We start from the raw sequence: 27,150 nt of genomic DNA, 5'->3' as shown, positions 1-27,150 counted from the left end.
CCATTCCCAGCATCCCTCTGAAGCCCTTTAACACATATATGCAGATGGAGTTTTCCCAAATAAAAGTTTACTCTAAAGTTCTACCTACATCTTATGAGACAGTTGTTTGGCATTAAGCATTGCTCCTCAGTGACTAGTCTGTGAGTATTTTATTACTGATTACTAAATTTATGAAAGGATTATCCACAGCTCTAGAGTACTGGACATGGAATGACCATTTGAACCACCGGCAGAGATGCATTGTCGGCAGGCTACACAGTGACATCAGAAGAACGTTGTATCAGATGAAAAGGCACCAGCTAGTCGGAAGTCCTCTTTTGTGAGAACACTATACATGCGCTGAGGCAGAGGTTTGGAGTAAGGGGCAGGCCGTGGGACAGTTGTGCGCAAAATAACCTCACGCCCTGCAGGCAGGGGGAAGTCTCCAGCTATTCCGGAACTGAAACGTTTCTCATCCAAAGAGCCAGACCTCTTAAGTTCGTCGTCAAGGGGCATCATTGTGGCAACCTAAAAAAATACAGAAGCCTCACTGTTGATGTGTTTTGTTAGCTCCATAATCATTTTTAAAACCAAAGAACGGCAGGATAATTCAAAAATAAGGACTACATAAACAGATAGTGAGTCTTGGCTTTGAAGAAGTTGCAATATGCAGGCACAGACGGATATGTAAGAGAAGAATGAATGAGTGTGACAATGAAAGCACCATTTGCAGTGGATTTCTAAAGAAATGTAGGTTTTTAAGTTTGTGCTTCTACAACACGACTAATGCCAGTAAAGAAGTATTAAACACACAGCCTTGGGGGCCACACAATTGACAACACCACAGACCACTCTCAGTCAGGTTCATGAAGTGGACCTTGAACTGCTTCAGACTGGTCTCCAAAACAGACAACATGACATTTGTTAGTTAAAATTCAAAACAATGTAATGTTGAGGTTCCAGCAAATTATGATTAAAATAACACTACAAGAGCTTTGCTATGAATTCTACAGTGTTTGGGTCTGTATCTAAGGAAACCAGTGTTAATCAGGGCTTGATGTATTTTCACATGACATGACCACCTAATTTGCCCATCTTGCAGTGATCCTTTTTTAGCCCTGCTACCTTAGTTTGATAAAGGACATAACTGTGCCTGGGACCTTATACTAGCACAGCACTGCGCTATGACAACTCCCTGTTTCAGGGAGTCCTGCCACTCAAACAGGATGAAAACTATTGTAGGTCACAAATGGCCTGTCTTTCTTAGCACCAAGGAAGTAATTGGTTACTAAATGAGTTAAATTTCTTTCCTAAAGCATCTCTAAGGTAAAAAAATATGACTTTCCTGCTAAGGGAGTATAGTTAGTTTACAGCTGCTTCATAACTGAGAAGCATAAATCTGTTCATGCGAGCATTTTATGGGGAAGTATTAATAAAGCAAGAGAAAGCAGCAAAAACTAAACTGCTTTCTGCAATAAAAGTGGACAAATGTTCCTGCAACAGTTTATGATGCTTAGTCCTTGCCAGCCAAAACACATGCACATCTGAAGAAGCCATAGGCAACAACTCAATTACCAAACAAGGCATGGATCTGAAGCCTTTAGACTTCAAATACCTTCCAGTTAGACATCCACTTAAGGCTCCAGTTTTTCAGTCACAAGTTACTTCACAACCTGGTTTCAAAACTTCTGGCTTCAGAAAATCTTGTTTGAAGTTGGTAAGATGAAGTTATTTTAATGGTTTGACTATGCAAGTGATCAGTAGGAGGCAAATCAAGCAACTGCACTATGCTGCTAGAGCATTCGTTTCTATGCACCTACATGAGGTTAGGCAGATGACTAGTAAATTAGGGAAAGATCTAGTTACCTCCTCAGAAGATTCAGTCAGCTGGATAAGGAAGAGAACCAGTGATAAAAGATAAAGAAAGGCAAGTCAGAGATGACTCACATGGGGTCAAGAGAGGTTTCAGAATTGTCTGCTTTAAAAGGCAGAGTGCCCTCCAGGTATATGTTGTAGTCAAGAGAGCTACTGTGATAAACACTCAGAACATGAAACAAACATAGAACACACTGATGCAGAACTGGTACAGATAACATGGTAAATTTAAACAATATTCCAGTCTAATCAATCTCATTTTTACCCATTCAGCAGATGCAACTTTCCATACATGTCCTAATCTAGCAACTGATAGACAAAAGGAGTTCATTCATTTCAACAGAGGCAGTCACTACCCACTTATATTCATCTGAAATGGATGTTTAATGCTGCCATTACAATGAACAGGGCAGCCTACAGCTGCAGGAGCTTTTGTGCATCAGAATACATGCAGGGATGTGAATCACTAAACTTGCCTTATTTTTATCATGCATTTTAAAGCTAAGGGGGGAAAAAATCAGTCCATCCATTGGTTAAAATGAAATACTACTGGGATTAAGTTTTACCAGTTAATGACCTTGCAGAAATGAATTATTAGCAAGCATTATTTTTACTGATATTCGTGTTCTAAAAGAACAAGCAGAAGATCACTTCAGCAAGGGGCTCTCCCAATCCTACCCACGGCAGCCCCTACACTAAACAGCATGGGACGCAACCTTGTGTAATTAAGTGAAAACTTCATCATGTTTTCATTATGAATGCAGAGTTGCATGGGGTTTTTTTGCCAACAGAGAAAGTCTGCATGCTTCCTACTCCAATCATATTCCTTAAGTTCTTATCTTCTCACTTGCTATATTTCATCTACTGTGAGCAATTTCCCATGTGCAAGTGCTTCCTCATATTTCTCCTGTCACAGGAAATACAGAGGTTTATACATGCAATAGACCCTTCTCGCTACAGACTTCTGTGTTCCTACAAAGCCATTCCCTTGAAGGTGGAGTAACTCTCCAAAACAGCATGCAGGGCTGGAGGTAGGCTAGTGGAATGAGCAAGTGCACCCCAATGGAGTTGCAGGTGTGCTGTCTGCCCAAGCAAGGGCTTCTTTGGGTTCAGAGTAGAGAGTACAAGTTCCTTAAATACGCCAACTAGTTCTCTGTGGCCACAAATTATTTGGTTGTTTCAAAACATTCTGTAAACTTCAACTTCTCTCACATTTGCAGCTCATGACCATGTGCAACCAACCTCTCTCCTTTCAGGCCTTCTCTTGCTCCTATTCCACTTCCAATCTTCTCCTAGGCCCTTCAGTAACTCCCTAAAGTCTTCTGCCTACCCAAGTCCTCCCTGAGACCACACCAGTAATCAGTAGCAAAGGACTGAAATATAAACATACATTACAGCATTCCAGAAGCTGCTATTATATCACACAATGAAAAATTAGACCTGGAAAACACTTACTGGTAGCTGTTATGAAATGAAAAGTTCATTTTGTTCTGGCAACCTAAAAACTACTACTTCATTCAATCAATCAATGTGCATTAGTACAAACGGACCTTACGTACATTAATGCACAACAAAATGCCCACAATTGTTTCACAGAACTACCACCCTGGAAGGAACACACTGATCTATAATCTGTGCTTTGTTAAGTATTGCCCATTTTACATTTAGCTGAATATTTAATATAGCCATAGTATTCTTATACACGGAGGCACTTTCAAAGCCTGGCATTTTGAACTGATAGTAATCTTACATGGCCTACGTTAGAGATGTTAAAAAGTCCATCTTACCCGCTGTGAATTCACAAAAAGCTTGTGAATTATAGTACCAGCATGTCCTCTTCCAGCACCAATGACTGAGACTTCTGGCTGTTCCAGAAAAGAATTCACAAATCTGGTAGCGAAAGAGAAAGGAAAAAGTCAGCAAAATAAACTAGTTTTTCTGTTTTGAAAGAAACAACCATATTTTAAAAATATTTTCAATATTGGTACCACAGCTGAGTGGTAGAAAGGAACTGAGCTCACATACAAATTCCATGTATCTAGCTTAAGGCAAGTTTATGCATGGATGTACACTGCATGTATTAATTTTCCTGCTCTAGATGACTGGCAATAGAATTAGTTACCGTATTTTTCGCACCATAGGACGCACTTTTTCTCTCCTAAAAAGCAAGGGAAAATGTGTGTGCGTCCTATGGAGCGAATGCAGGGGGGAGGCAGTCGGGAAACGCCCCCAAGAGCCGCACACAAGCTCCGTGTGCTCTTGCGGGCTTTTCCCCGGGAGGGAGAAGGGACTGACTGGCCGCATCAGTTGCTTCTCCCACCTCCCAGAAAAGCCAGGAGAAGCCGCGATCTCTTTAAAGGGGTTGTGCGGCTTCTGCGGGCTTTTGTGAGAGGTGAGGGAATCCCCCACCTCCCAGGAAAGCCATAAGAAGCCGTGCAGCCCTTTTAAAGTGTGCGCGGCTTCTGCTGGTTTTGCGAAAGGTGAGGGAATCCCCCCACCTCCCAGAAAAGCCAGGAAAGCCCTGCACAGCGTCTCCCGGCAAGGAGAGGCTGCACGGGGCTATGGATTCTTTAGCCCCACGCAGCCTCTCCCGGGAGGGAGAGGATGCACGGGGCTAAAGGGGAAGCCAAAACAGTGAGCGGCATCCATCCCGCCCCCTGCCTTGGCTTGCTCCATAGCTGCGCGCAACCCCTCCAGCAAGGAGAGGCTGCACGGGGCTATGGCTTCTTTAGCCCTGCACAGCGCCTCCTGGCAAGGAGAGGCTGCACGGGGCTATGGCTTCTTTAGCCCTGCACAGCGCCTCCTGGCAAGGAGAGGCTGCACGGGGCTAAAGGGGAAGCCAAAACAGCTAGTGGGATCCATCCTGCTCGCTGCCTTGGCTTGTGCCATAGCCGCGCGCAACCCCTCCGGCAGGGAGAGGTTGTGCACAGCCTGTACGCTGCTCTTTGGGGCTGGGGGGAAAATATTTTTTTTCTTGATTTCCCCCCCTAAAAACTGGGTGCGCCCTGTGGTCCGGTGCGCCCTATGGTGCGAAAAATACGGTATTCAAATCAAATACACTCTGTGTTGAGATTTCTGCCATAGTTCTGGAAGACATCCCAATGGACCAAGGTTTTGATCTTTTATCTATTTTCCATTACCATGCATAATGTTATCCATAAATACTTAATATTTTTCTTACTGGGAGCAGCCTGTTTCAAGATTGCCCATACTGCAGATATTATACAGATCTTTTGTTTCAAGGGGAGAGGACCAAGGCAGTGGCAGAGAAATTAACAGTGCATAATAGACTATTAAGAGGAGTAAAATTAAAATGTAGCTTTGATAATACATGGTACCATCTAACCAGCTCATGTGTTGCAGCAAAGTGATCCAATTCTGCCACCCAAATCATAACAGACAGTTTGGATACTATACCACAACACGACTGGTCTCCAGCTTAACCCTTCCCCATTTTTTATTATTTGTATGTAAATGCTTTCTAGACTAACTTTCCCCTGAATAGTGGGATAGAGAACGTAGACATAGCTTTTGTTTTGCCTTTATTTTAGTAAAGTTGTTACTCTTGTTTCTCTTGTATGGTTTGTCTAACATGTAACATTAAACTTGATAAAAAATATTACAAGGAAATAAGATACGGTGTTTGAGGGGACATGAACACACTTGACACTGCAGCCCCAGGACCAAGCACTTCCTGCGAAGTCCCTGCTCTCTCACCCACACATTCTTGCTGCCATCCTTCCCCATGATTAATAGTTACGTCAGCAAAAAATTAGCCATGGTTTCTGCTCTTCAGGGAACACTCTTAACTTGACACCAGATTGACCTTATAAGAATAACCATTTATGTTGGCGGCTGCTCTGGGTGGCATGTTTCCTTCTTCCAAAATACACACAGGTGTAAATAAACCTGCCATGCTTATACTATCCAAACACCAGAATGCATGAAAAATGCAGCAGATAAGCCTGGAATGGCCTTGCGCTTTGAGGTAACAAACAAAGCAAGAGGGAGTTACTATGAAACATGACTTGCACATGCCTATGAAACACGGAATTCAAGATTACTCACTTTTCTAGATCTTTGCGTTCATCTTCCTGTTCACATTTCTCTACCCCAAATTTGGCTTTCAGTGACCTTGCCCGAGCAATAGTGGCTTCCACATTCAAAATCTGACTAATAATTTCCTGCGTAAGAGAGAAAGCATTTTCCATTTTGTTATATGCCTTACTTTTAAAGACATTCCTTCTCAAACTTAGTTAAGTAAACCCCTTACTTCTAATTTTTTGTCTTCTGGGTTTGGAAACCGGAGGACTTTACTGGAGTGGGTGATTATCTGCTTAATTATCTTCTTTACTGAAGAAATATCTTCCACCGATTCTGTTGTTAAAACATGAAGTATATTGTAATAATAGTTCCACCTTCACACAAAGTATACTGCATTTTTTTAACAAGTGTTATTTACCTTCTTCCTTTACCTTGAGTACAGCTGCATGGATGACACAAGGCAGAAGATGCCTTGCAAGATCTGCTGGTTTCTGACCTGCTAAATAGTGCAGCACCTGAAGGTATGGTAAAAGGATTACATCACACCAATAATGTTCTCATTCATATCTGATCATCTTGATTCTGCACAATGAATCTCACCATCTCTCCAGTATTTTAAAGTACAAATATTATGGAAACTAGAGTGCTAAAATAAATCTTCTACATTAATACTTCACGGCCTTCATAAAAATGTCCATAAATTCTGGGGAAACATTTCCGAAGACTTTCCTCTGGTACTTTAGACTAGAGAAACATTTGTTCTTTGGGGAACTACAAGTTCTGTGTCTATCATAGGAGAATTCAGATGATCTGAACATGACTGAACTCAACAAAAGCAATGAGTGTTTAAAGCACAACAGCAGAAACAAAACTCCACAGCTATGTATTTAATGCATTAACAAACAGCTTTTGGAAGCTACTAAGAGAACATCCCAATAAGTGAGGCTATGGAGCGGTGCTTTCCACTGGTCAGGTGCAATTTTTGGATGAGACAGGTGTTGGGGAACAAAGTGGCGAATGCTGGAAGGAAAAAGGGAAAGTGTTTGGAACTGATAAAGGGCAGCATGCAGACAGCTGAAAGGGAGCTCTACCACAATTACTGCTAAGTAAAAACTATGAGAGGCTTCATTCCCAAAGCGCTTACAATACCTAAGTGCTACTGATCTCCAAAGTTACTTCAAGTGCCTTTGCTGATTTTGTCTACATGTTTCCACAAACAAAATAACTGTCATTCCAGGGAATTATAATTCCAGAAGGAAACTGCATTATTCAGTCCAACCTTAAATGTGACCTGCATAGTCGGAGAGATTCAGGACAGCCAAGACACAAAGTTCCCATGGAAATGGGCAGGGTGTGCAGCCTGTCGCAAGTCCTCTTACCTTCTCTGCCTCACGAGTGTCATCAAAAAGCCGTCTCTGCCTTCTTGCCGGAATCGGCTTTGCCGTCTCCCACGCTTCAACCCACATATTACTTGGAATCTTCATTCGAGCACTCAGTTCACCCCTGATGACCACATCCCCCTTTTCATCCACAATTTCCTCTTCAATGTAATCCCGAGGTGAATACCATCTCACAAAATCCTCCAGACAACAACCAGGGTTGGCAGCCTAGGATGCAGTGTGAGTGGAGAAAGCAAAACCAGAACATTTTATTTCCCCCCACATACTTTCCAAGCTGTATATCAGGTGAGAGAAGCACAAGTGACTTAGGGGCACCTACACTACTACATTTCAATACTTGCATTTTTTAAAAGATACATATACACATCCTAAAATTAAAGTTGCCAACTTGTCATAAAAGTCAGAGGTGAATTTTTATTATTCAGAATTCGCAGAGCAGCTTCACAAGATCCACTTCTGTTTGACTTTTGCAATGAGAGGGGAAATGTTATCTCTGGTGGCTTAGTAGCTAATCCCACTCTAATTTTTACACTGTGAATACAGAATGTAATTATATTGTAATACCTTAAGTGGCCCTACAAACTAAAACTCAGGTAAAAATACCCAAGAACAAAATGCATTATCACCACTTTCTTCTTTAAAATAGACAGAAACGAGATAGGAAGGAACCCGCCCCTATCTCTGAAGTCTGGAAGAAAAAGGAATAATTTGCATTGGTGAACAAACATTTATTTACAACACTTTTATACCAACCGTCATTCTATTTAGAATTCCACCTACCATGATACCTTTTTTGCAACCTGATTTCTCTAGCCTATTTTAAATTGTTGTGCCACATCTAGGAAATTGGAGTGCTTTAATATACAAGATAGATGAGAAGCTGCCCAAGATGTAATGCCCTGGTCATATATGAGGAAGTTGGAAGCTTCTAATATTAAGATATGTTTCACACCTTTTCCTCCCTCATTAATTCAGTAGCTCACAAAGATATTATAAAGCCATCCATACAAATAATTTGGAGGGGGGGACAACCTGGACAGAGTTTATAATGGGTAACCTCTTATAGCACAGATCTGTATGCTTATGTTTGAAAAGCAAGCCTAGGCAGAATACTTATGTTGTTATACACCTAGCTCTTAAAGCTACAGAATACAATTTCAGAGAGATCACAAAAATAAAACAAAAACAATGAAAGCACACATTCAAATACCTCAGAAAGCTCAATGTAGTAGTCTTATTCACCATGACATGTACTAAAATTCCAAAGCTGTGAGCTTCAAAGCCAGTTAATATGTACACTGGATTGACTTCAATAAGACTAAGCTGTCCTCAGCTTGAGTAAATAGGCTTTTGTGATTTAGGGGGAAATCACAATTCCTGCTTTGAAAAGAGTAATTCCAGAAGGTATAAAGTATCTGACCAACTACTTCTATTTCAAAACAAAAACATCAGCTGATTTTCCCTCAAATGGCTGACACTGAGTCAAAATGAGTGCATTATCAGAGACAAACACCAGGCAAATTAGAGCAATATAGAAATGAACATTTTAAACTACAGTGAAGGTGATATACAAAGAACATCCAAGTAAAATGGAAGGAAAGCAATTGTGAAAGAGGTTACTGGGGGGAAATCCTGTAATTGTGCCCTTTCCGACTGACTGGAGTGTTTACAATAGTATATTCATCACTAAGACGGTCCCATGGAATACAGAATCATGCATCCACCTTGAAAGATTCCATATCAGAAAGCAAACAGGCGCTCTGCATGCGTGCACGAAGATGAGCCCCTTCTGCTGATGTTCCCAGTTTAGCCAATACTTCAGACTGTTCTTCCAGAAGATCCTCAGTCATAGGAGCTGGTTCCTGAAAAGTACAAAGAACAGACATTTCTTACACGGGGAGTTCCATTCAGGCTTGGTATCAACAGAACAACAATCCTTGTGGCTTTATCTATTCAAGGAGCTCTTTTTCACAGTCCAATTTAGGAAACGCTTTAATATGACCACAAACCAAGATCAAACCAGGGTTTGAAGGAGAAAAAGGATGGAGGCAGGACTACTCCAACCTAGATGTACCAATGGTCTGGCTTTAAAAGTCACCTTACTTTTGCAGGCGAAACTTGTCACCACTATGCAGGAGAACAAATCAACGTAGTGGTGCCAGATTTCTTCCTATATGTAGCTACCTCTAACAGGTATGACAAGTGAAACAAGTTAACAGAAATCAGAAAACCAGAAATAATTCCAGGTCTAACCTGTGTTACTGGAACATAGAGGGGGTCTCCAGGATGAAGCAAAGTCAAGTTGCCATGCTGATGTAAACGACCTTCTGGCTTTAATGCTTCTTTTGCAGCCCCTTTCTTCCCACTTTCTTGTCCATTTCCTTTAAGTTCCTCTGTGTCACTTAGGCATTCAAAAAATTCTTCTTCACTATCACTCCAGGAGTCCCAAGACTTTCCTACTTCTCCTTTTTCCTTATCACCCTCTTTTAAATAGTCTTTACCCACCAAGTCACTTGATTTTCCAATGTCTCCAGAAGAGCGATCAGAATTATTTCCTTTTTTCCCCTCATCCCTTGCTTTCTTTCTTTCAATACAACAATTTAACATCTGGAAATGAAAGCACATTGAAAACTTATTATGACAGATATGCACACTCTTCCACAGTGGCAATATTTCCATTAAGCTGTGTAACGCAACTTATGTAAGAACAGCCAAGATTGACACCTGCGCTTGCACAGCACGAAGACACTTCTGTTCACATGTCATCACCCACATACTCAGAGCAGACCCACTGAAATTCATTAACCCAAGTTAGTATTGTCCATTATTAAAGTGGTCCTACTTTTGAGCATGGGACGCAGGTGGCACTGTGGTCTAGACCATAGAGCCTAGGGCTTGCCGATCAGAAGGTCGGCAGTTCAAATCCCCGTGACAGGGTGAGCTCCCGTTGCTCGGTCCCTCCTCCTGCCAACCTAGCAGTTTGAAAGCACGTCAAAGTGCAAGTAGATAAATAGGTACCACTCTGGCGGGAAGGTAAACGGCGTTTCTATGCGCTGCTCTGGTTCGCCAAAAGCGGCTTAGTCATGCTGGCCAATAAAGCGAAATGAGCGCCGCAACCCCAGAGTCGTCCACGACTGGACCTAGCAGTCAGGGATCCCTTTACTTACTCTTGAGCATGACTAACAATGAATAAAACTCAACTCGCTGATTATTTCTGTAACAATCTGATATGCTACCCAACTAATATGGTAATGGCAGGATACATTTTACAATTCTTAACAATTTCTGCAACAATAAAAAAGTACCAGATCCTATTTTATATTTTGTAAAGCATTAAAGATCATTATCTTGTATCCTAGACTGATAGATAACTTATTTTGCAATAATTACCTGGAGTTTCTGGTGCAGTAAACAACATCTCAGATCTGGAGCACCACTCGTTAACCTAATATGAAGTTACATCTGTATTATTATTACATAAAAACCATGTTGTAAACTAGTACTTGCAGCAAGATGTACAGTAAAAAATGTAGTTTTCAGAAGGAGCAGCACCAAGGTATAGCAGATTTTAATGAGGGCCTTGGGCCACAATCAAGCATATCTGCTTTAAGACCTGCTTGCAAATACACACAAGAATTCAGGGAAACAAACAACCACTGTATTTGACTTTTAAAAGACATCTGAAGGCTGTAAAGGGAAGTTTTTAATGTGTGGTGTTTTACTGTAATTTTATAATTTGCTGGAAGCAGGTCAGAGTGGCTGGGGCAACCCAGTCAGATGGGTAGCACTGGCATATATATATAATTATTATTATTACACCTTTATCAAGCACCTGCCCCTTATGATGAATTGCAACCTAGATGCACTTGGATCCATCAGTTATTTTTTAAAAAATAAACTTTTAAATCTCAAAAGTTATAATACAAATAAAAACCAAAAATAAGTAATTACAAAATATCCAACTTTTTTAAAATTAAGTAAATGAAATGAGAAGGATCCATCACAATTAATCAGACTGACCTCCCTGATAGGGTTAATCTAGAATTTAATTCTGAGCTACATGGAAGAAGAATCAACAAAAATATAAATAGTTCCCCACTATATTTTACACAATCAAGTTAACTGGCTGTAAACAAGAATGCCTCTGAGATGCCAGGAAAATCTGGCTCTCTCATCCTGACAGTGGAAGTTCTAAATTACAGCCTGTATTAATTAAACTGCAACTAAATGATGCCAATAAATACGAATATAATTCACCCTGGAATAAAGAAGTTGTTCTCCCATCTGTAGCGCATTTCCAAGACAAACTCCTGCCAGAGATGTGCAACTCCTTTGACACCACCATGGTAGAAGTTGATCATACAAAGACAAAGGGCCAGTTTGTAAGTTAAGCTGTCTGAAGGAGCAGATTTGAATTGGATGTAGATGTTCTATACACAGGAAGAAGCAGGGCAAACAAAGACAAAAAAGCATGAAGAAATATTTTGTGTTATTTAAAAAATAAGCAAATTATGTAAGTTTCCTTAATTTATAATACCTGCAGAATTCATCTTACTTATTTGATAATTGTGTTGCCCTTGAGAAAATGTTAATAATGTCTTTAAAAAACAGGATATACACAACTCCAGTCTCTAAAATATAGTAAGAAACAAAGCTAATAAAAACAAAGGTTTGTATATGAAAACTCATCCTTTTATAACTAAAATGGACAGATAACAAAAGCCCCCAAGCAGACCTTTAGGTTGTGTTTTCCTTTTATTAAAAGCCATTCAGATTTGGTAGATAGATTCAGGTAGGTAGCCATGCTGGTCTGACGCAGTCGAAATATATAAGAAAATTGTCCAGTAGCACCTTAGAGACCAACTAAGTTGGTTCTGGGTATAAGCTTTCATGTGCATGCACACGAAAGCTTATACCAAGAACAAACTTAGTTGGTCTCTAAGGTGCTACTGGACAATTTTTTATTTATTTATATATTTAGATTTGGTAAATATTAGTCATGTAAGCAATTTGAACTTACATAGTCTTCATTGTCTGTAGGTAGGAGGCATCCTGCTGAAGGACTAGTTCTGGCTTCAGATCCATCTGCCGATTTGTCAGCAGCATCAGGGAATAAGTACTTGAGGGGGAAAGTACATACTGTCAGTTTTCAAATATGTTGTCTTTGCCATTTCCCACAGCTATTAAGTTCTGCAATAACTCTTTATCATATATCCTAGATACCATTTACTCCTCTACAGAGGTAAGCAAGAACTTTATAAAATTATTTGTACCCCTGCAGTGTGCACTGACACTGGGCAAAGACACTCTTGGCCGCAGGAGAATGCGAATTTAAATATTATGAAGCATCATCATTAAATGCAACAGCACAGCTAGTTTACTTACCAAAAGAATAGCATTGAGGACGTCATTATTTAATGGTGATTCATCTACACCTCTGTGTTTGCGAATCTTTTTCTTTGCCGTGTGAACCATATTTGTCACAGACAGTTTATGGATCGGGACAGGTGCCGGTTCTGTGAGCTTTGACAATGCATGGCTTATGTCAGCATCTACAAAATATCAAGGCCACAGTTACAATTATCAATTGATTTGTCTTTATTTGCATTTACATCATCATCAGTATCCTTCTCTTTCAGTATGAAACAGCAAAACTACTTTGCTAAATACGAGTGTGCCACCTGCTGCCGAATCCAGAACTAGGCCATGCTGGATTTTTTATGTAACCAAGGCTATGTACCCCCAAACATGCTGCTGCAAAGAAACTGAGCATGCTGCAGAGGGAAGGGGGAGACAAGATGAGGGCTTAAACCTTATAAACCATTTATGCTGGTACCTTTGACACAGAGGCTTAAAATAGACAATGATGGAGGAGGAAGAGGAGGCTTATAAATAAAGAGCTCTGAGGAAAGGGCTTTTTTTTTTATTAACACCGACGTATTTTCAACCCAGCCCCTCACATGAGATGCTACCATTAGTTCTATCAAGACCCTCCTGCTTCAGATAAAATTACAGCTGCTTTCATAGGCACAAAGGCAAAGAAAATTAACTTGACTTTTTACCTTTTCCCTCCTCTTCAAATGCTGATCTTCCAAGAATCTCATCAGTCGATTCTTTCCGACGACACAGTTTGAAAAATTCAGTGACAAAATCACCTACACAAGGAAATTTTAAAAATTATTTATGCAGTCAGATTTCTGAATATTAGGGTTTTCCCCAAATCACATACCTAAAGCAGAGTCTAATACAGTCTAAATATATGTAATTTTAGCAAGGAAGGAATGAGAAAAACCTTTTCTTTTTTACATAGCATTGTCACTGCATATAAGCACTGATCTCCCAAGCAAGCCTGAAGGCACATGCAGCAACCTTGCCTGAACTTACTAGTGTTTTGATGCCTAGAGACAATGAATTTCATGCCTAAGCAGAGCTCCCATATGCAAACTCAACACTGAAGATTTAAGTGAATTTACAATCAAGAAAAATATATTTCTACAACAACTTAGTCAAAACCAATTCCTATCTTACTGAAGTAATTTTAAAGAATAATAGAAAAAGATAAGCTCTGGATTGCTTACTTAACAAACACTGTGGGTTATCAGCTTTTCTGACCCTCACAGACCACTGAGGGGCTTGAACAGGATCCAAGTCTCTTAAAAAACAAAACAGAACAGGAATGTTTTTATTTCTTCACTCATCCAATCATAAATACCATTGAAGAAAGCAACCTCAGAATTTGCATGCCAATCCTTACCATATTCTTACAGAATATCTTTAACACACTTGTCAGTCACTTACTTTGCCTAATTTTCTTATTTTCATCATCTATGATTACAAATGGATTTTTCTGTAAATCTCAATTTTGAATTTTTCCATACAGATTTTTTTCTAATTCCCATCTCGATCATGATGTGAAACAAACGGGTTTTTTATCAGCTCCACTAAAAACACTGACAATTCTCACATATTATGCACTATTCTTGCAGACTATTACACACAGCATATTGCCCCAAAGTAAACAATGCATACAGCAATTCATATAATGGTATGAAATCATGTATTAATACTTTAAAAATCATGCTGCAGATGGGGCTTGAATCTTTTTAAAGTATTATACAGTGGTACCTCAGGTTAAGTACTTAATTTGTTCCGGAGGTCTGTACTTAACCTGAAACTGTTCTTAACCTGAAGCACCACTTTAGCTAATGGGGCCTCCTGCTGCCGCCGCGCCACTGGAGCACAATTTCTGTTCTCATCCTGAAGCAAAGTGCTTAACCTGAAGCATTATTTCTGGGTTAACAGAGTCTGTAACCTGAAGCGTATGTAACCTGAAGCGTATGTAACCCGAGGTACCACTGTACACATAACATGTATGTATTGTGTATGTAATATGTGCTTTTTGCATATAATTAGTCATGCTTTAAGAAACAAACAAACCTGACAATGCATGAATGGCTTGCACCAAAGCAGATGCCCCAAAGCACAGGTGGCCTAACGCAGGCAAGGCTTGATTGGGCTGGAGCTGCCATATTCAATGTATACATCCATTTAAAACTGACGGCTTCTCCATCTCCATCTATGACTGATTTTCCCAAGGCCATTCTGTGCCTTTTTACATAAGGCTGCCAGCATGACTCAATAGTTCTTCCTCATATCTAACTTTATTGTGTAGTGGCCTTCTTATACATCTGGGCTTTCAATGGGTTTTATTAGTGTCTTCCTGATGGCTCTCTCACCATACAGCAATCATGTAAGTAAATCATACTGTAGATCCAAGTCCTCTCTAACACAAAACTGACACAATTGTCCTTGAGTGCTCCAATCATTAGAATAGCAAAAATAATCACAAATGCAGGAGGAAGAAAATACATCATGGATAAATAGAAATAACACGAATTTTAAAAATCACAGGCATCCAATTAAAATAGTTTGACTCAACCATTCTAACAGCAAGACACTATGAAAAGTGTTGGAATTAAAATAAAAACGTTAGAACTTTGTTGCATAGACAGTGCAGTGTCATGGTTAGGGTGTCGGACTAGGTCCTGAGAGAGCAAGATTCAAATCTCCACTCAGTCATGGAGCTCACTGGGTGACCTTGGGCCAGTCACCACCTCTCAGCCAAGCCTACCTCACAGGATTTTGTGAGAATAAAACATGATAGGAGGTGTGTACACCATCTTGAGCTCTTGGGAGTAAAGGTGGGATATAAATGTAATAAAAAGAATAATGGTCATAACAGCAGCTTCTTTCTTTCTTAAATTGCCTCTTAAGTAGTAGCTGTATCAAGCTTATGAGAAAATTGTAGTAGTAATAATAGTAGTAGTAGTAATAACACGAGCAAAATTGACTTTCATACTACTACAATAGCTACCGTGTTTGCTAAACCGATATTTAAGTATTTCTCAACTAGACCAGAATTCTAGATTATGTAGTGTTCTGAAAAATGAAGCTCAGATGTTTTGATTACAAAAAGAAAATGAAGTAAAAAATATACTTACGAATAAACATCGTTGTCCACAATTATACCCTCTGTTAGATGAGGCCATGTAGTTGCTAAATGAAGTTCACTGAAAGTAAAAGTGGCACACTTGGAGACAGAATTCGGAAACCACCACACAACCATAGTCTACAGTCACTACTTACAACGCATTGGCTTGGGTTGAACCTAACTCTAAACCGTGGTTTATTGAAGTATGGCTTAGAGTTGTACAAATCCAGTCCAGCAGCTTAACTATGGTTTAAAAATGGTTAAAAATCACTCTTTAACTAGAGCTTGTAATTGACAACCCTCAGTTAATGTTAGCCATAGCTTAGCATTCTGTATGAACTGGAACATCCCCCTTAGTTACAGTTAAGAAGCTATCAGTGCCCAGAAGTTACAGAGCTGAAAGAGCAGTTCTTCCTGGCTTGTGTTTTCTGTAATGTGGAAGTACACATTATATACCAAGATGTAAGCAATAATCCGTCAGATGCCACAAGTTTAACTACAATTAACATTAACCACAGCTTAATGTTATATGTGAATCTGGCCATTTTGCACAGATGTTTTAGTTTAATACACTTATGTCCATTATGAATAGTACATATGTCTTTTTCATCTTTTTTTTAAATATACAGGTGAGATCCAATCTTTTCCTGGTCATTGCTGCATAACTTCACACCTGTCCACAACATATACTGTATCTGTATGCTTTCTCACAGTCTATTTGCATGCAAATAGAATGTTTATTCGAAGAAAAAGCCTTAAAAATTAGGACAGTCCACAAAGCAAATATTTTAGCTCATGGATAGCAATTACATTTGAAGAGCTTTTGTCAATAGCATTATGCTACCACTCCAGCGGGAAGGTAAACAGCGTTTCCATGTGCGCTGCTCTGGTTCGCCAGAAGCGGCTTAGTCATGCTGGCCACATGACCCGGAAGCTGTACGCCGGCTCCCTCGGCCAATAAAGCGAGATGAGCGCCGCAACCCCAGAGTCGGTCACGACTGGACCTAATGGTCAGGGGTCCCTTTACCTTTACCTATATCATGTCAGATTACATAAGCAACATTTCTTTTGAGTAAACTGTTGCAGATTTAGCTTCCCATCACAACAAGATCAATTCCATTTAACTTTACAAACTGAATATTTGATTATACCAGGTCTTACCTGATGGGATCCTCACAAGCACCAAATGGTAACTTTCCAAATTCGAGGCCTCCAACTTCACCTCCAACCAAAGCATCTATATCTATTGACAGAAAACATGTTTGATCATTACATCAGAATTAAGTAACAAAATTATGCACTGGGTGAACATCTAATATGTACACCCAACTTTGCCACAGATTTCCAGTGATTATCAGTTCTCTTCTCTCTTTTCTAGTCCCCATATGCATCTACAAAGTATTATCCTGAGGTTCCCTCAACAATCCAGATCAGATTTGAGGGGCACACAATGGGACCACAGGAGGAATGGCGAGGAAGGAGAAACCCTATTTAACAAGTGCTTCGTTGGAGCTCATCCAAGATCCAAGTAAAATGGGTACAATTTTTTCTGCCATATACAATTTCCACAGAAACAATTTGTTTATGTAATGGAGTTTTGAGTTTCATTTTTAGACTTGGAAAAGATGTTGATAGTCGATACTGTTACAAAGTGATACAAGCTTGTGAAAGCTTAAACACTAATTTCGAACCAAGATGTCCAAGGACTGGCAGGTCATAAATTACATATTGAATGGCAAACATTTCTAGTTATTTATTCACTGTCAATGAGAGGGCTAAGCTTTGCGGAAAAAACCAAAGGTGTCATGCACTTTAAAGGCACTTGAACTTAGAACGCAAGGGAGAAATGTGCTAAGAGGAAGGCACGCTTGGTAAATCCACACCGTGATCAACTCCCGCCCGGGGAAAAATGTCCCCACTGTGGAAGGACATGTGGGTCCAGAATTGGCCTCCACAGTCACTTACGGACTCATTGTTAAAACCGTGTTTATGGAAGACAATCTTACTTGGCTATGAGTGATCGCCAAAGAAGAAGATTGAAAAAACAAACAAACTTGGATTGTAAGGATAATAAAGAACGGCAACAGGTGTAATACGTGTATACACTGTACTATAGTATATCACATACATTTCTTGGGAATAAAAAAAGACAATTGTCATGATTTGCAGAAGAATTTTATAAAACCTTTTTGTCTGTGGACAGTTGGCTTGCTATATCTGAAACAATTTAAAATACTCCATTTCAAAAACGGTTTGCCACACAGCAAAAGGGCAGGAAAGGAAAGGTAACACGTCAGTGCTGTCAAAGAAAAAAGTCCATAGTTCCAGGGTTCTGTGGATCTCAGCCACTTTCTGTAATAAATTCTATAGAACATAACTGTAATATGCATAAGGAAGCATCATACCTGGTGGTTGTTGAGGCCAGAAATATTGCTGCCAGTCCTGAAGTACGTACGTAAGTCTAATACTTATATTGATTGGAGGTAATGGGGTTAAAGGGCAGCCCTAGGAGACATATGTAAAGAAATACAAAAAGTTAGGACCAAAGCAGATGTATCTAGACATCTGCTTTAATTTAAGCAATGTGTCAGAAAATTTCTATGAGAGATAGATTTTCAATGTTATTAGGAATTTACATCCCACCATTTTATCATTCATCACTATCCTTCCAAAATACCCCCAAGCTCAAAATAAATGGTTTACTATCAAAATGGGTCAGATATAATAAATGTACATGACTGCTGATCTGCTGAATGTATTCGGAAACTCAACAAGTTTTGGCTTCAGAAATATTGCTAGCAGCAGTAATATGGACACACAAATATTATAGTCACTTCTCTGTGCTTCATAGCAACCTACTTCTGAAGTTCACCTGAGTTCCAGATGTAGCTTGCAATTATGAAGAGGGTTGACTGCTGTTCAGAAAAGGAAAGATGCACTGCTCATGCAAATATCCCTCTGTGCTCCCTAGGAGCATGGGCTAAAGTGTCTGAAAATCAAAAGTAACAGCTGATAAAGACTGGTTCACCCATGTACTTATGTCCACTTGAGGACAGGTTACTGAGTATGTGAACTGACTTTGTTGAACAGTGTCCTATGATATGACATCAAATGATACCTGGTGATGTGAAAGTCCTCTCTTTGGTGTTAAATATGCAATGGCCCATTCACACATGCAAGTCAACATACCATGTGGGAATTATTGCATGGATGACAATGCAAATCTGAATCCCATATTAATTGTTTTACACATTTGTCATATAGAAAGAGCATAACTTTAAATACACTACAAAAAAGCACTGAAATATTTCACATAATGAGACAGAATAAAAACTGATTAAGATAAGTACCAATAGCATTTACTAATGGAGATGACTCCATTAGTTTTCAATGGCACTGTTACTCATTGAAGGAAAAGTCTAATATCAAAATAAGAACAGAGTCCAAGTCTTCCTGATTAAAATGGATTGATTGGCAGACATTTCCCATGAAGTCTTATCCACAGTAATTCTTTTCAAAAACCTAAAGGCTATACTGTGTTCATATGATATAATACAAACCAAAGCTTTTTCCTGTGGCTGTACCTGCCAAGTATCCATTAATCTGTCATAAACAGATGTTTTAATCTGAACAACATATAGGTACAGAGGCAGAATTTTCAGAATTTGCCCACTTTTCTGAAGAAAATAATTCTTGGCACGTGCAAATGCGTACATGCACCCACACAAACTATACTTACAATCTTAGATTTGAAGATGTCCAATAATCCTGATAAGTGAGTATACTGATTAGGGACTTTGCGAAGATGAACCATTTCAAAATCTGTTCTAACTCCAGGACCTTGACACTCTCCGACATACATTCTTCGCCATTTGTGATGAATTTGTACAAATACTGGCACCTGGCTGCAAAATATTCAGAAGAGCTACAAAAGTGTTTTAAGTCGTCTAGAGCCTAGGAAACACAGAGCTGCTAGCCTTTACTATTCACCATGGCAAGTATCAATTCATCCTAAGCTTTTAGCAAACAGCCCAAACTGTGCTTGAGATTTATTATTTTAGAACGTATAGCCATATCAAACAACACAAAGTCTTAAACAAAGACTATGTAACAGTCTATTCTGTGGAATGTACACATTTGCCCAGTTCACATGCAATCCGTGGTTTCATGCTATGTGCATGAGATGAATGTGCATGATGTGGACCCTTACTTACCAGCCTGTGTTCCCCAATGCAATAGAAATTGAACTAAGAAGGAGGTTACATTTAGATTCACTAAGAACGGCATCATTATTTGCTGCTGGTGCAATGACTACAAATTCACGCAATCCATACCTAGAATAAAAACAATAATGCTTTCAGTTAATTACAGATTACAAATATTAAAGCCTATAATAAAATGCACATATATGTCTTTCAATGTTATTCAAGTGTGCAACATCTAATCTCTCTCAAACTGCTTAGTTTACATTCACTAAAAATATGGTTGAAGCAAACTAAGATTGAAGTTTGATGTAGTTTAGTGAATAATAAACACTGAGCATATGTCAGAAGCATCAACCTTGTTCAGACATAATACTAAGCTAAGCTTTAGAATTATGTGAATAAACTTGAATGAGCACTACTCTCACTTTTCCCCACACTTCTCCTTCAACACAGCTGCAAGGACTAAATTGGAATCGTTTGCTTCCAGTTTTGCAACTACAGTTATGACTGAACCCTAAACTGCGGTTAACTGAAAAGTCCAAGCTTCATAAACTATGGTTTGAAGTCAGCTTGTTTAATTAAACTACAGTTAAGACTAAGTACAGTTTGATTTCAAGTGTAACACTAAACTGTATTTACTTAAAAATAAAAGCGAAAGCTTCCTTGTCAAGGTCACACCACAGGGATGCAAAGAGTTTGAGGTTCACCCAGGCTTGTTCACATATCACTATTCTGTGTACTGGTCAGTACATCATAAATTTTATATGCTGTGACTATAATGTAGCTATATGTAATGTAATGCTTTAAAATAGCAGACATACCATCTCACTAGACAATGAGCTCTGGGAGGAAAATCATTGTTCATGCACAGAAGGTCTTGCATAGCAACTGGAATAATATCTGTAAAGCCATTCAGAATAATGAAAGAGTTCAGTCATAATACAAACTAAACATCTACGCATCAAATATGGTAATCAATTTAATTATTTCATCAAAGAGAAGATATAGCCAGTCTGGATCCAAGCCACATAAGTAAATAATAAAAACAAGAATAAAATTACCAGATACATTATTAAAGCTACCATATGCGATAAGAATAGAAAAACCGAACAGTCCGATTCAATCCATATTTACTCAAAAGTGTCACTGAGACAAACTCCTAAATGTACATATGTTATCATGAATGTGTTACAAAGTACAGAAGTAATATTACTTAAGTGGAGTATTGTTTTATCACACCTGTGAGACTTGAACAACAGGAACCAGTCAGTATTTAAAGTAACATTTAGCATCATTCCCTACAGCAGGGATCAGCAAACTTCTACCAGCAGCCCAGCTCACTGTTCCTCAAATCTTCTGGTGGGCTAGACCACGCACGCGCGCACACACACACACCAGCAGGGGGCTTCTCTCTCTCCCCCACTCCCTCCCCCTGCTTTCCTACCTCCTCCGGTGGCAGTTAGGAGCCGGCAGCGGCACCTCTCGTTTCTGGGAGAGCTTTCCCAGGCGCCAGGCGTGGGGCCAGCAGGCACACCAAGCTCTGGCTGAAGCCCTGCGAAGCACCCGCCAGCCTCTCTGTCTATGGCCGCGAGGCTGGCCAATCCGAAGCCTTGCCGCCCGTGTGCTGAGGAAGCCCAGTGCAGCTTCGGATTGGCCAGTGTCGTCGCCCGCCCAGAGGTGTCCGCGGCTTCAGATTGGCTGTGGGAGCTTCCTGGAGCCAATCCGAAGCTGAGCCGGGTTTCCCCAGCACACAGGTGGCAAGGCTTCGGATTGGCCAGCGTCACTGCCTGCCCAGAGGTGTCCGCAGCTTCAGATTGGCTGCGGGAGCTTCCTGGAGCCAATCCAAAGCCGCCCATGCACCCATCACGGAAGTCAGTCGCCTCACCAGTTTAGCGCGGGGACAGGCCGAGCGGGTGGCAAGGTCCTAGGGCAGGGTCCTCGCGCCGGATTAAAGAGCCCGCGGACCTTAGTTTGCCAACCCCTGCCCTAGGGTATTTGAATTGTTTCCTCCAATGAACATTTGTTTTTTAAAAAAAGTGATTTCAGAAAGCTTCCTTTTTTTCATAAAATATTCTGCTCTTTATTAGAAGCAGTATTCATAGAAGGTAAGATCTTTTAATCTCTCTCAACCAACTGGAAAGGAGGATTATATGCCCAAATTCAAATTGCATTATCCTATTATATCAACTTTTAAAAATAGTGAAAATTAGACCACTGATATTCTACATGTTCTAACGAAAAAGTGACCAATTCAATAACACATTATTCATCACAATATTTATAGATTAGTAATAACAAGAGGCAAATGAGGCTTGTCAATCTGGGAAGGTAGCCCATCTAAGAGAAGCAAAACTCTGAACCAAAACCTCTGCTGCCTTGCAGGCTCTCTTCAGGAGAAGAAAAGGCTAAGTAAACCTTACACAAAACTAGAGAAGAGTCGCTAAGACGATTGGATGGCACCTCGTACACCTCCTTCCAGCAATTCCTGCAGTGAAGAAGCCAAACATATTGCTCTGCTTTCCTTTGGACAACATCAGTGAGGCCAAGAGTAGGGTTCTGTCATCTGTGCAGCCCAGGACCTCCATACACAGTACCCAGGCTTGTGTCCTGGGGAGGTCACTTTGGTGCTACTAACACATCAATTTGTTTTCACCCCTGGAGGTACACTCCATTATCTCTCTCTCTCTCTCTCTCTCTCTCTCTCAAGAAAGAGAGATGTATGCCAACAACAACATTCAGTAACAACACAATATAATATAATGCCACAAAATAATATAGTAAAGACTCAAAAATATTTGGGTGATGGAAAACGTAACTACCTTCTACTTGTTCCTCTTTTGCATCCTTGTCACTGGAGTCTTGCACAAGATAATGATGTGTCACTGAGAATCGGAAATCAGCAAAAGCAATCTCATCGGATTTCTCCTCCCATGTTTCAGTGGTATATACACCCTGAATATCAAATAGCGCAGAAACATTAGTTATGTATGGGCAAAATTATTTGCAATATAATGTTACTACACATCTCTGAATGCAATTCCACTATTACAAATAGAAAGTGTTTTAAATAAGTTTCATATAAAGGAATTCTGCAAGGTTTTACTCATATATAAATCCCTGAATAACTTGAGACCAGGATACCTAGCAGACCACCTTTGATAGGCCAAATTAACTTTTATGATAATCAAAGGAGCCTCTGCTGGAAACACTGCAACCAGCAGAAGGTCATCCAGAAACCTCTTTCAGAAACAAGCCTTTTCTGTTGTAGCACCAATCCTCTAGTCTGGATGTTTCAAATGTATCCTATAAACTGAGCTTTTTACACAGGATATTTAGATGTTTGCAAGTATTATCCCACTTAGCTGCTGACTTGGTGGTTTATGTAGGAGGTTTATATTTATTTTATCCTGATCTTTATCTGTACTTTATTGTATTTTGATTTTATAAGTTTGTAAACTGCTGGAGGAATTCTGCCAAAATTGTTAAGTTTCTAAATAAAGATGTCATAGAATGGGACTAATGGTTTATATTTTCACCAAACAGTTCAAAAGGCAATCTTACCTTTTCCAAAACTTTGCCTGAAGAAATGCCAATAAGTTTCCAGTCATTCAAAACTTCCTCAACTCTGGAAATAAATCTAACAAGGAAAGTTATGATATAGAACTAACATCATGCAATGCTTATATTATAACTCATAGCCATAAAAATGAATATTAAAACATAAGGGCCTTAAAACTTTTCATGGCTGATTATTAGCACAATTTAACAGTGGTAGCTTTAGGCTACAATCTTATATCTACTTACCTGCAAGTAAGTACAGTACAATGAATTTAATAGGACTTACTTCCGAGTAGACATTATAGGATTGTGCTGTAAAACAACGTATTCAGGAGAACATCTCTCTCTCTCTCTCTCTCTCCCTCTCACACTTATATACATACAGACACAAATCAATTTTAGTAGAGCATCACCAGCACATTCACTAGCATATTTTATATCTATATATCTATATATATATCTAAATATATTATTATTATTATTATTATTTAGTATACAGCAGTTCCCAAGGTAGATCATTTTAGAGCTGGAAGAGCCTTTGGAGATATTCTAGCCCAACCCCTAACAAAATGCAGGAGCTACTCTACAATACATTGATAATGAAAACACTTTTTGAACAAATAGAGGAAGGTGCTCCCCAAGAGGCCGTTTAGGGTTTTAAAAAAGTCAAGGCCAGCATCTTGAATTGAACAAGGAAACAGACTCGCTGCCAATGAAAAAAATCTTAAGAAATGTTTTAAGTTGATGACAGCTAAAACCCATAAGCAAATTCTAAACCAGCTGAAAGTGCTTGCAGAAATTTCCTGATCAGACTGCTTGACTATCATATTGTCTGTCTGGAATAAACTTCAGTTTATTCACCTTGTAAATTCCATTACACATTCATAGCTTTTGTTATGCGAGGTCAAAGCTCCACTTTCATCTGATGAAAAGGAGAAATGGAGCCAAGTGTCACCAGAAACATTAATGGAACCACTCTCCAAACCTCAAGCCAACTGCACCCAGCATAGAAAGCAATACTGAAATCTGGAGAATCTCAGAGGATAATTCCCATGAAGAGAAACAACAGTCTCCTTACACTACCTGCCTGGAATCCTAAAGCACAAACCTCAGCTTCCAACACAGAATCTTGAAGAATATCAGGGCCAACAGTATCAAAAGCTGCTGAGAGTTCAACAATAAAAGAAGGCACTCTTACGTATCTTTCCCTAATGCAGATAATACATCAGGATGACCATGGCTGTTCCCAAGCTAACAGAAACCTAGGTGCTTAGAATCCAAATCCACCTAGATGCTTAGAATTAATCAAGCTCCACACATCAAGGAGAAAACTCTCTCACACAGAGGTAATTAAGCCGCTGGAAGATTAGTGCTATTCGATCTGCTGCATCTATTTGTGTGTTATGTTCAGGGCTGTGGGCAGGATTACCTTCACCCCTAAATGCCCTGTGCGCACACTGGAGGCTGCTCCAATGATGTGCCCAGCCTCACTTCTTTTAAAGTTGGGGCCTTGGCCAGACAGTTGTCACAAGTACCCTCTTCCTTTCCTTTCTGGCCCGCATCCCCAATACATGGGTTGTCAATGCACCCTCGCCCGCCCCCGTCTCAGAATATTTTACTAGCAATGGAGGTAGTTTCCATTTGATTTAACTTTCTTATATAGGTTTGCCTACATCAATACTTTTTGGTTTAATAAGTCTCTGAGCTAAGTCTGCCTGGAATCTACTGAAGCACAATCACACCCAGCACAACACACAGCTTCCAAGGCAAATGATCTTGATCAGATGGCCAGGGCCAAGAGGATCAAAAGCTGCTAAGAGATCAACCACCATGCCATCAACCCCTTATATTTTGGGTTTTTCGTGGGTGGGTTTTAAGTTATGCAGTTACCCATTCACCCAGTATGAACCATTTTCTGGCGTAGCTCACTTGCCATAGAAACAAGTAGCAGACAGGAAGGCAGGTTAAAAAAATAAAACCACATTGCCAGGCAAACTTGTTTTTCAGTCCATCTGTGGAACAGATTTGACAGCATTCCTGGGGCGGGGGACAGGCTGCAGAAGAGCCCTTTCTGGCAACATGGAATATTATTATGGGGTAGTGGGTTATCGACCCAGCAACCACCTTTCAGTTGCATTCTCCCTCTCCCCAATTCTTAAGACGTCCCGCCACCCCAAAACAAGAGGGGGGCTCCCTCCAGGTGTTGTCACTGGGAGTCTCCCCCTGCCTCTTCCTCTCCCCAAATTCGCCCAGAGCAGCTGGACCTTGCAGCCAGCTTGTCGCCAGGTCATCCGAGAGCCAAGAAGCGAAGACACAAGACACAGACAGAGACAGAAAGACAGACACAGACACACACACACACACACACACACACACACACACCTTTCTCCTCTACTGCCAAACACACAACCCCAACGCAGCTCTGCAAAGGGCAAAGTAGGAAACGGGACGGGAAGAGACAACTCGAGAAAGAAGGGAGGCAGTTCATTAAAAAAAAGGGGGGCGGCGGCAGCGAAGGAGGGTCCACTAAGGAGGAGGAGGCGGCCCCGCCGCGAAGAACGATACCTACCTCTCCCACTCGGAGGCGGTGGTGAAATCGGTGATTTCGAACACTTCGGACTCCGGCTGCGGGGGGGAAAGAAGACGAGTGAGGCGCTGAAGGGCGGGTGTGGAGGGGGGAGGGGTGAAGAGGGGCGACCCGCGGAGCGTCGCCCCCTCTTTGCTTAGAGGCGGCGGGAGGGGGTGGGGAGGGCGCTCCGAAGGCGGACTCACCTCACTGTCGGCCGCCATCTTGAGCCAGCCACCGGCTTGCAGGACGGCGCAGCTTCCTGAAAGGGATGACGGGAGCGAGGAAGAGGCACAATAACAACACACGCACGCGCACAGAGGGGGAGAGGCGAGGCTCCCGGGCGGGCGGAGCTTGCGCGGTGTGACTTGTCAGGACGGCCGGCAGCGAGTGGGGTATCCCGAGCGGGGTCTCTTGTCAAAAGAGAAATTAAAAAGGGAGAGGGGTATCTTGCCTAAGGAAAGATGTCCCGTCCTCCCCCCTCGCTGTGGTTCGCCACACCGACTTCAAAGCCGAGGCGCCCTGTTGCTGTTGTGATTCTGGGTCTCCTGAATGTCTCCTGACATCTTAAGATTTTTACACTGAAGGTTTCATTCTGGCTTGGTTTGTTCTGGTTTTGGTATGGGGAACCATTTTGTCATGGATTATTGTTATCATCATCATCATCATTGGTCCCTTACCTTTCCCGCCCCGACCTGTCCACAGTGATCCATGCCACGGTCACCTCCAGGCTTGACTACTGTAATTCACTCTACGCGGGGCTGCCCTTGAAGCTGTCCCAGAAACTCCATCGGGTGCAGAATGCTGCAGTGAGGCTCCTCACAGGGTCTCTGCCATGGGAGCATATTCACCCAGTGCTTTTCCAGCTGCACTGGCCCCCGGTGGAGTACAGGGTCAGAATTAAGGTGCTGGTTTTGACCTTTAAAGCCCTTCACGGCCTAGGACCCTCGTACCTACGGGACCGCCTCTCCCGGTATGCCCCACGGAGAGCCTCAAGGTCCATAAATAGCAGCACCCTTGTGGTCCCGGGCC

At 40.8% G+C, this 27,150-nt stretch overlaps 1 protein-coding gene across 3 annotated transcripts; it reads right to left on the bottom strand.

Annotated features, from left to right (window-relative positions):
- Nucleotides 1-130: 130 nt before the first annotated feature.
- On the bottom strand, nt 131-26,445 carry RAB3GAP1 (RAB3 GTPase activating protein catalytic subunit 1). 3 transcript variants are annotated; one of them, XM_053405580.1, is made up of 25 exons: nt 26,325-26,445; nt 26,122-26,177; nt 23,556-23,631; nt 22,814-22,946; nt 20,816-20,894; nt 20,004-20,123; nt 19,529-19,694; nt 18,195-18,294; nt 16,951-17,032; nt 15,800-15,868; nt 13,877-13,950; nt 13,361-13,453; nt 12,684-12,850; nt 12,319-12,417; nt 11,556-11,728; nt 10,689-10,743; nt 9,552-9,905; nt 9,023-9,160; nt 7,278-7,505; nt 6,317-6,413; nt 6,128-6,231; nt 5,923-6,038; nt 3,642-3,744; nt 1,846-1,866; nt 131-507 (listed from the first exon to the last, which is right to left on the bottom strand). In XM_053405580.1, the coding sequence occupies exons 1-25, from the start codon at nt 26,340-26,342 to the stop codon at nt 265-267; spliced, it is 2,964 nt and encodes a 987-aa protein (XP_053261555.1). In that variant the 5' UTR covers nt 26,343-26,445; the 3' UTR covers nt 131-264. The 3 variants fall into 3 exon arrangements, 2 of the variants coding, with proteins under 2 accessions (XP_053261555.1, XP_053261565.1); XM_053405590.1 differs by lacking the exon at nt 1,846-1,866; XR_008332421.1 differs by lacking the exons at nt 131-507; nt 1,846-1,866; nt 3,642-3,744 and having other exon boundaries at nt 5,946-6,038; nt 6,330-6,413.
- Nucleotides 26,446-27,150: the final 705 nt, after the last annotated feature.

The sequence above is a fragment of the Podarcis raffonei genome, chromosome 1 (genome assembly GCF_027172205.1).
Source record: "Podarcis raffonei isolate rPodRaf1 chromosome 1, rPodRaf1.pri, whole genome shotgun sequence".
In the NCBI taxonomy this organism is placed as follows: domain Eukaryota; kingdom Metazoa; phylum Chordata; class Lepidosauria; order Squamata; family Lacertidae; genus Podarcis; species Podarcis raffonei.
This window is presented reverse-complemented; position numbering and strand designations above follow the sequence as displayed.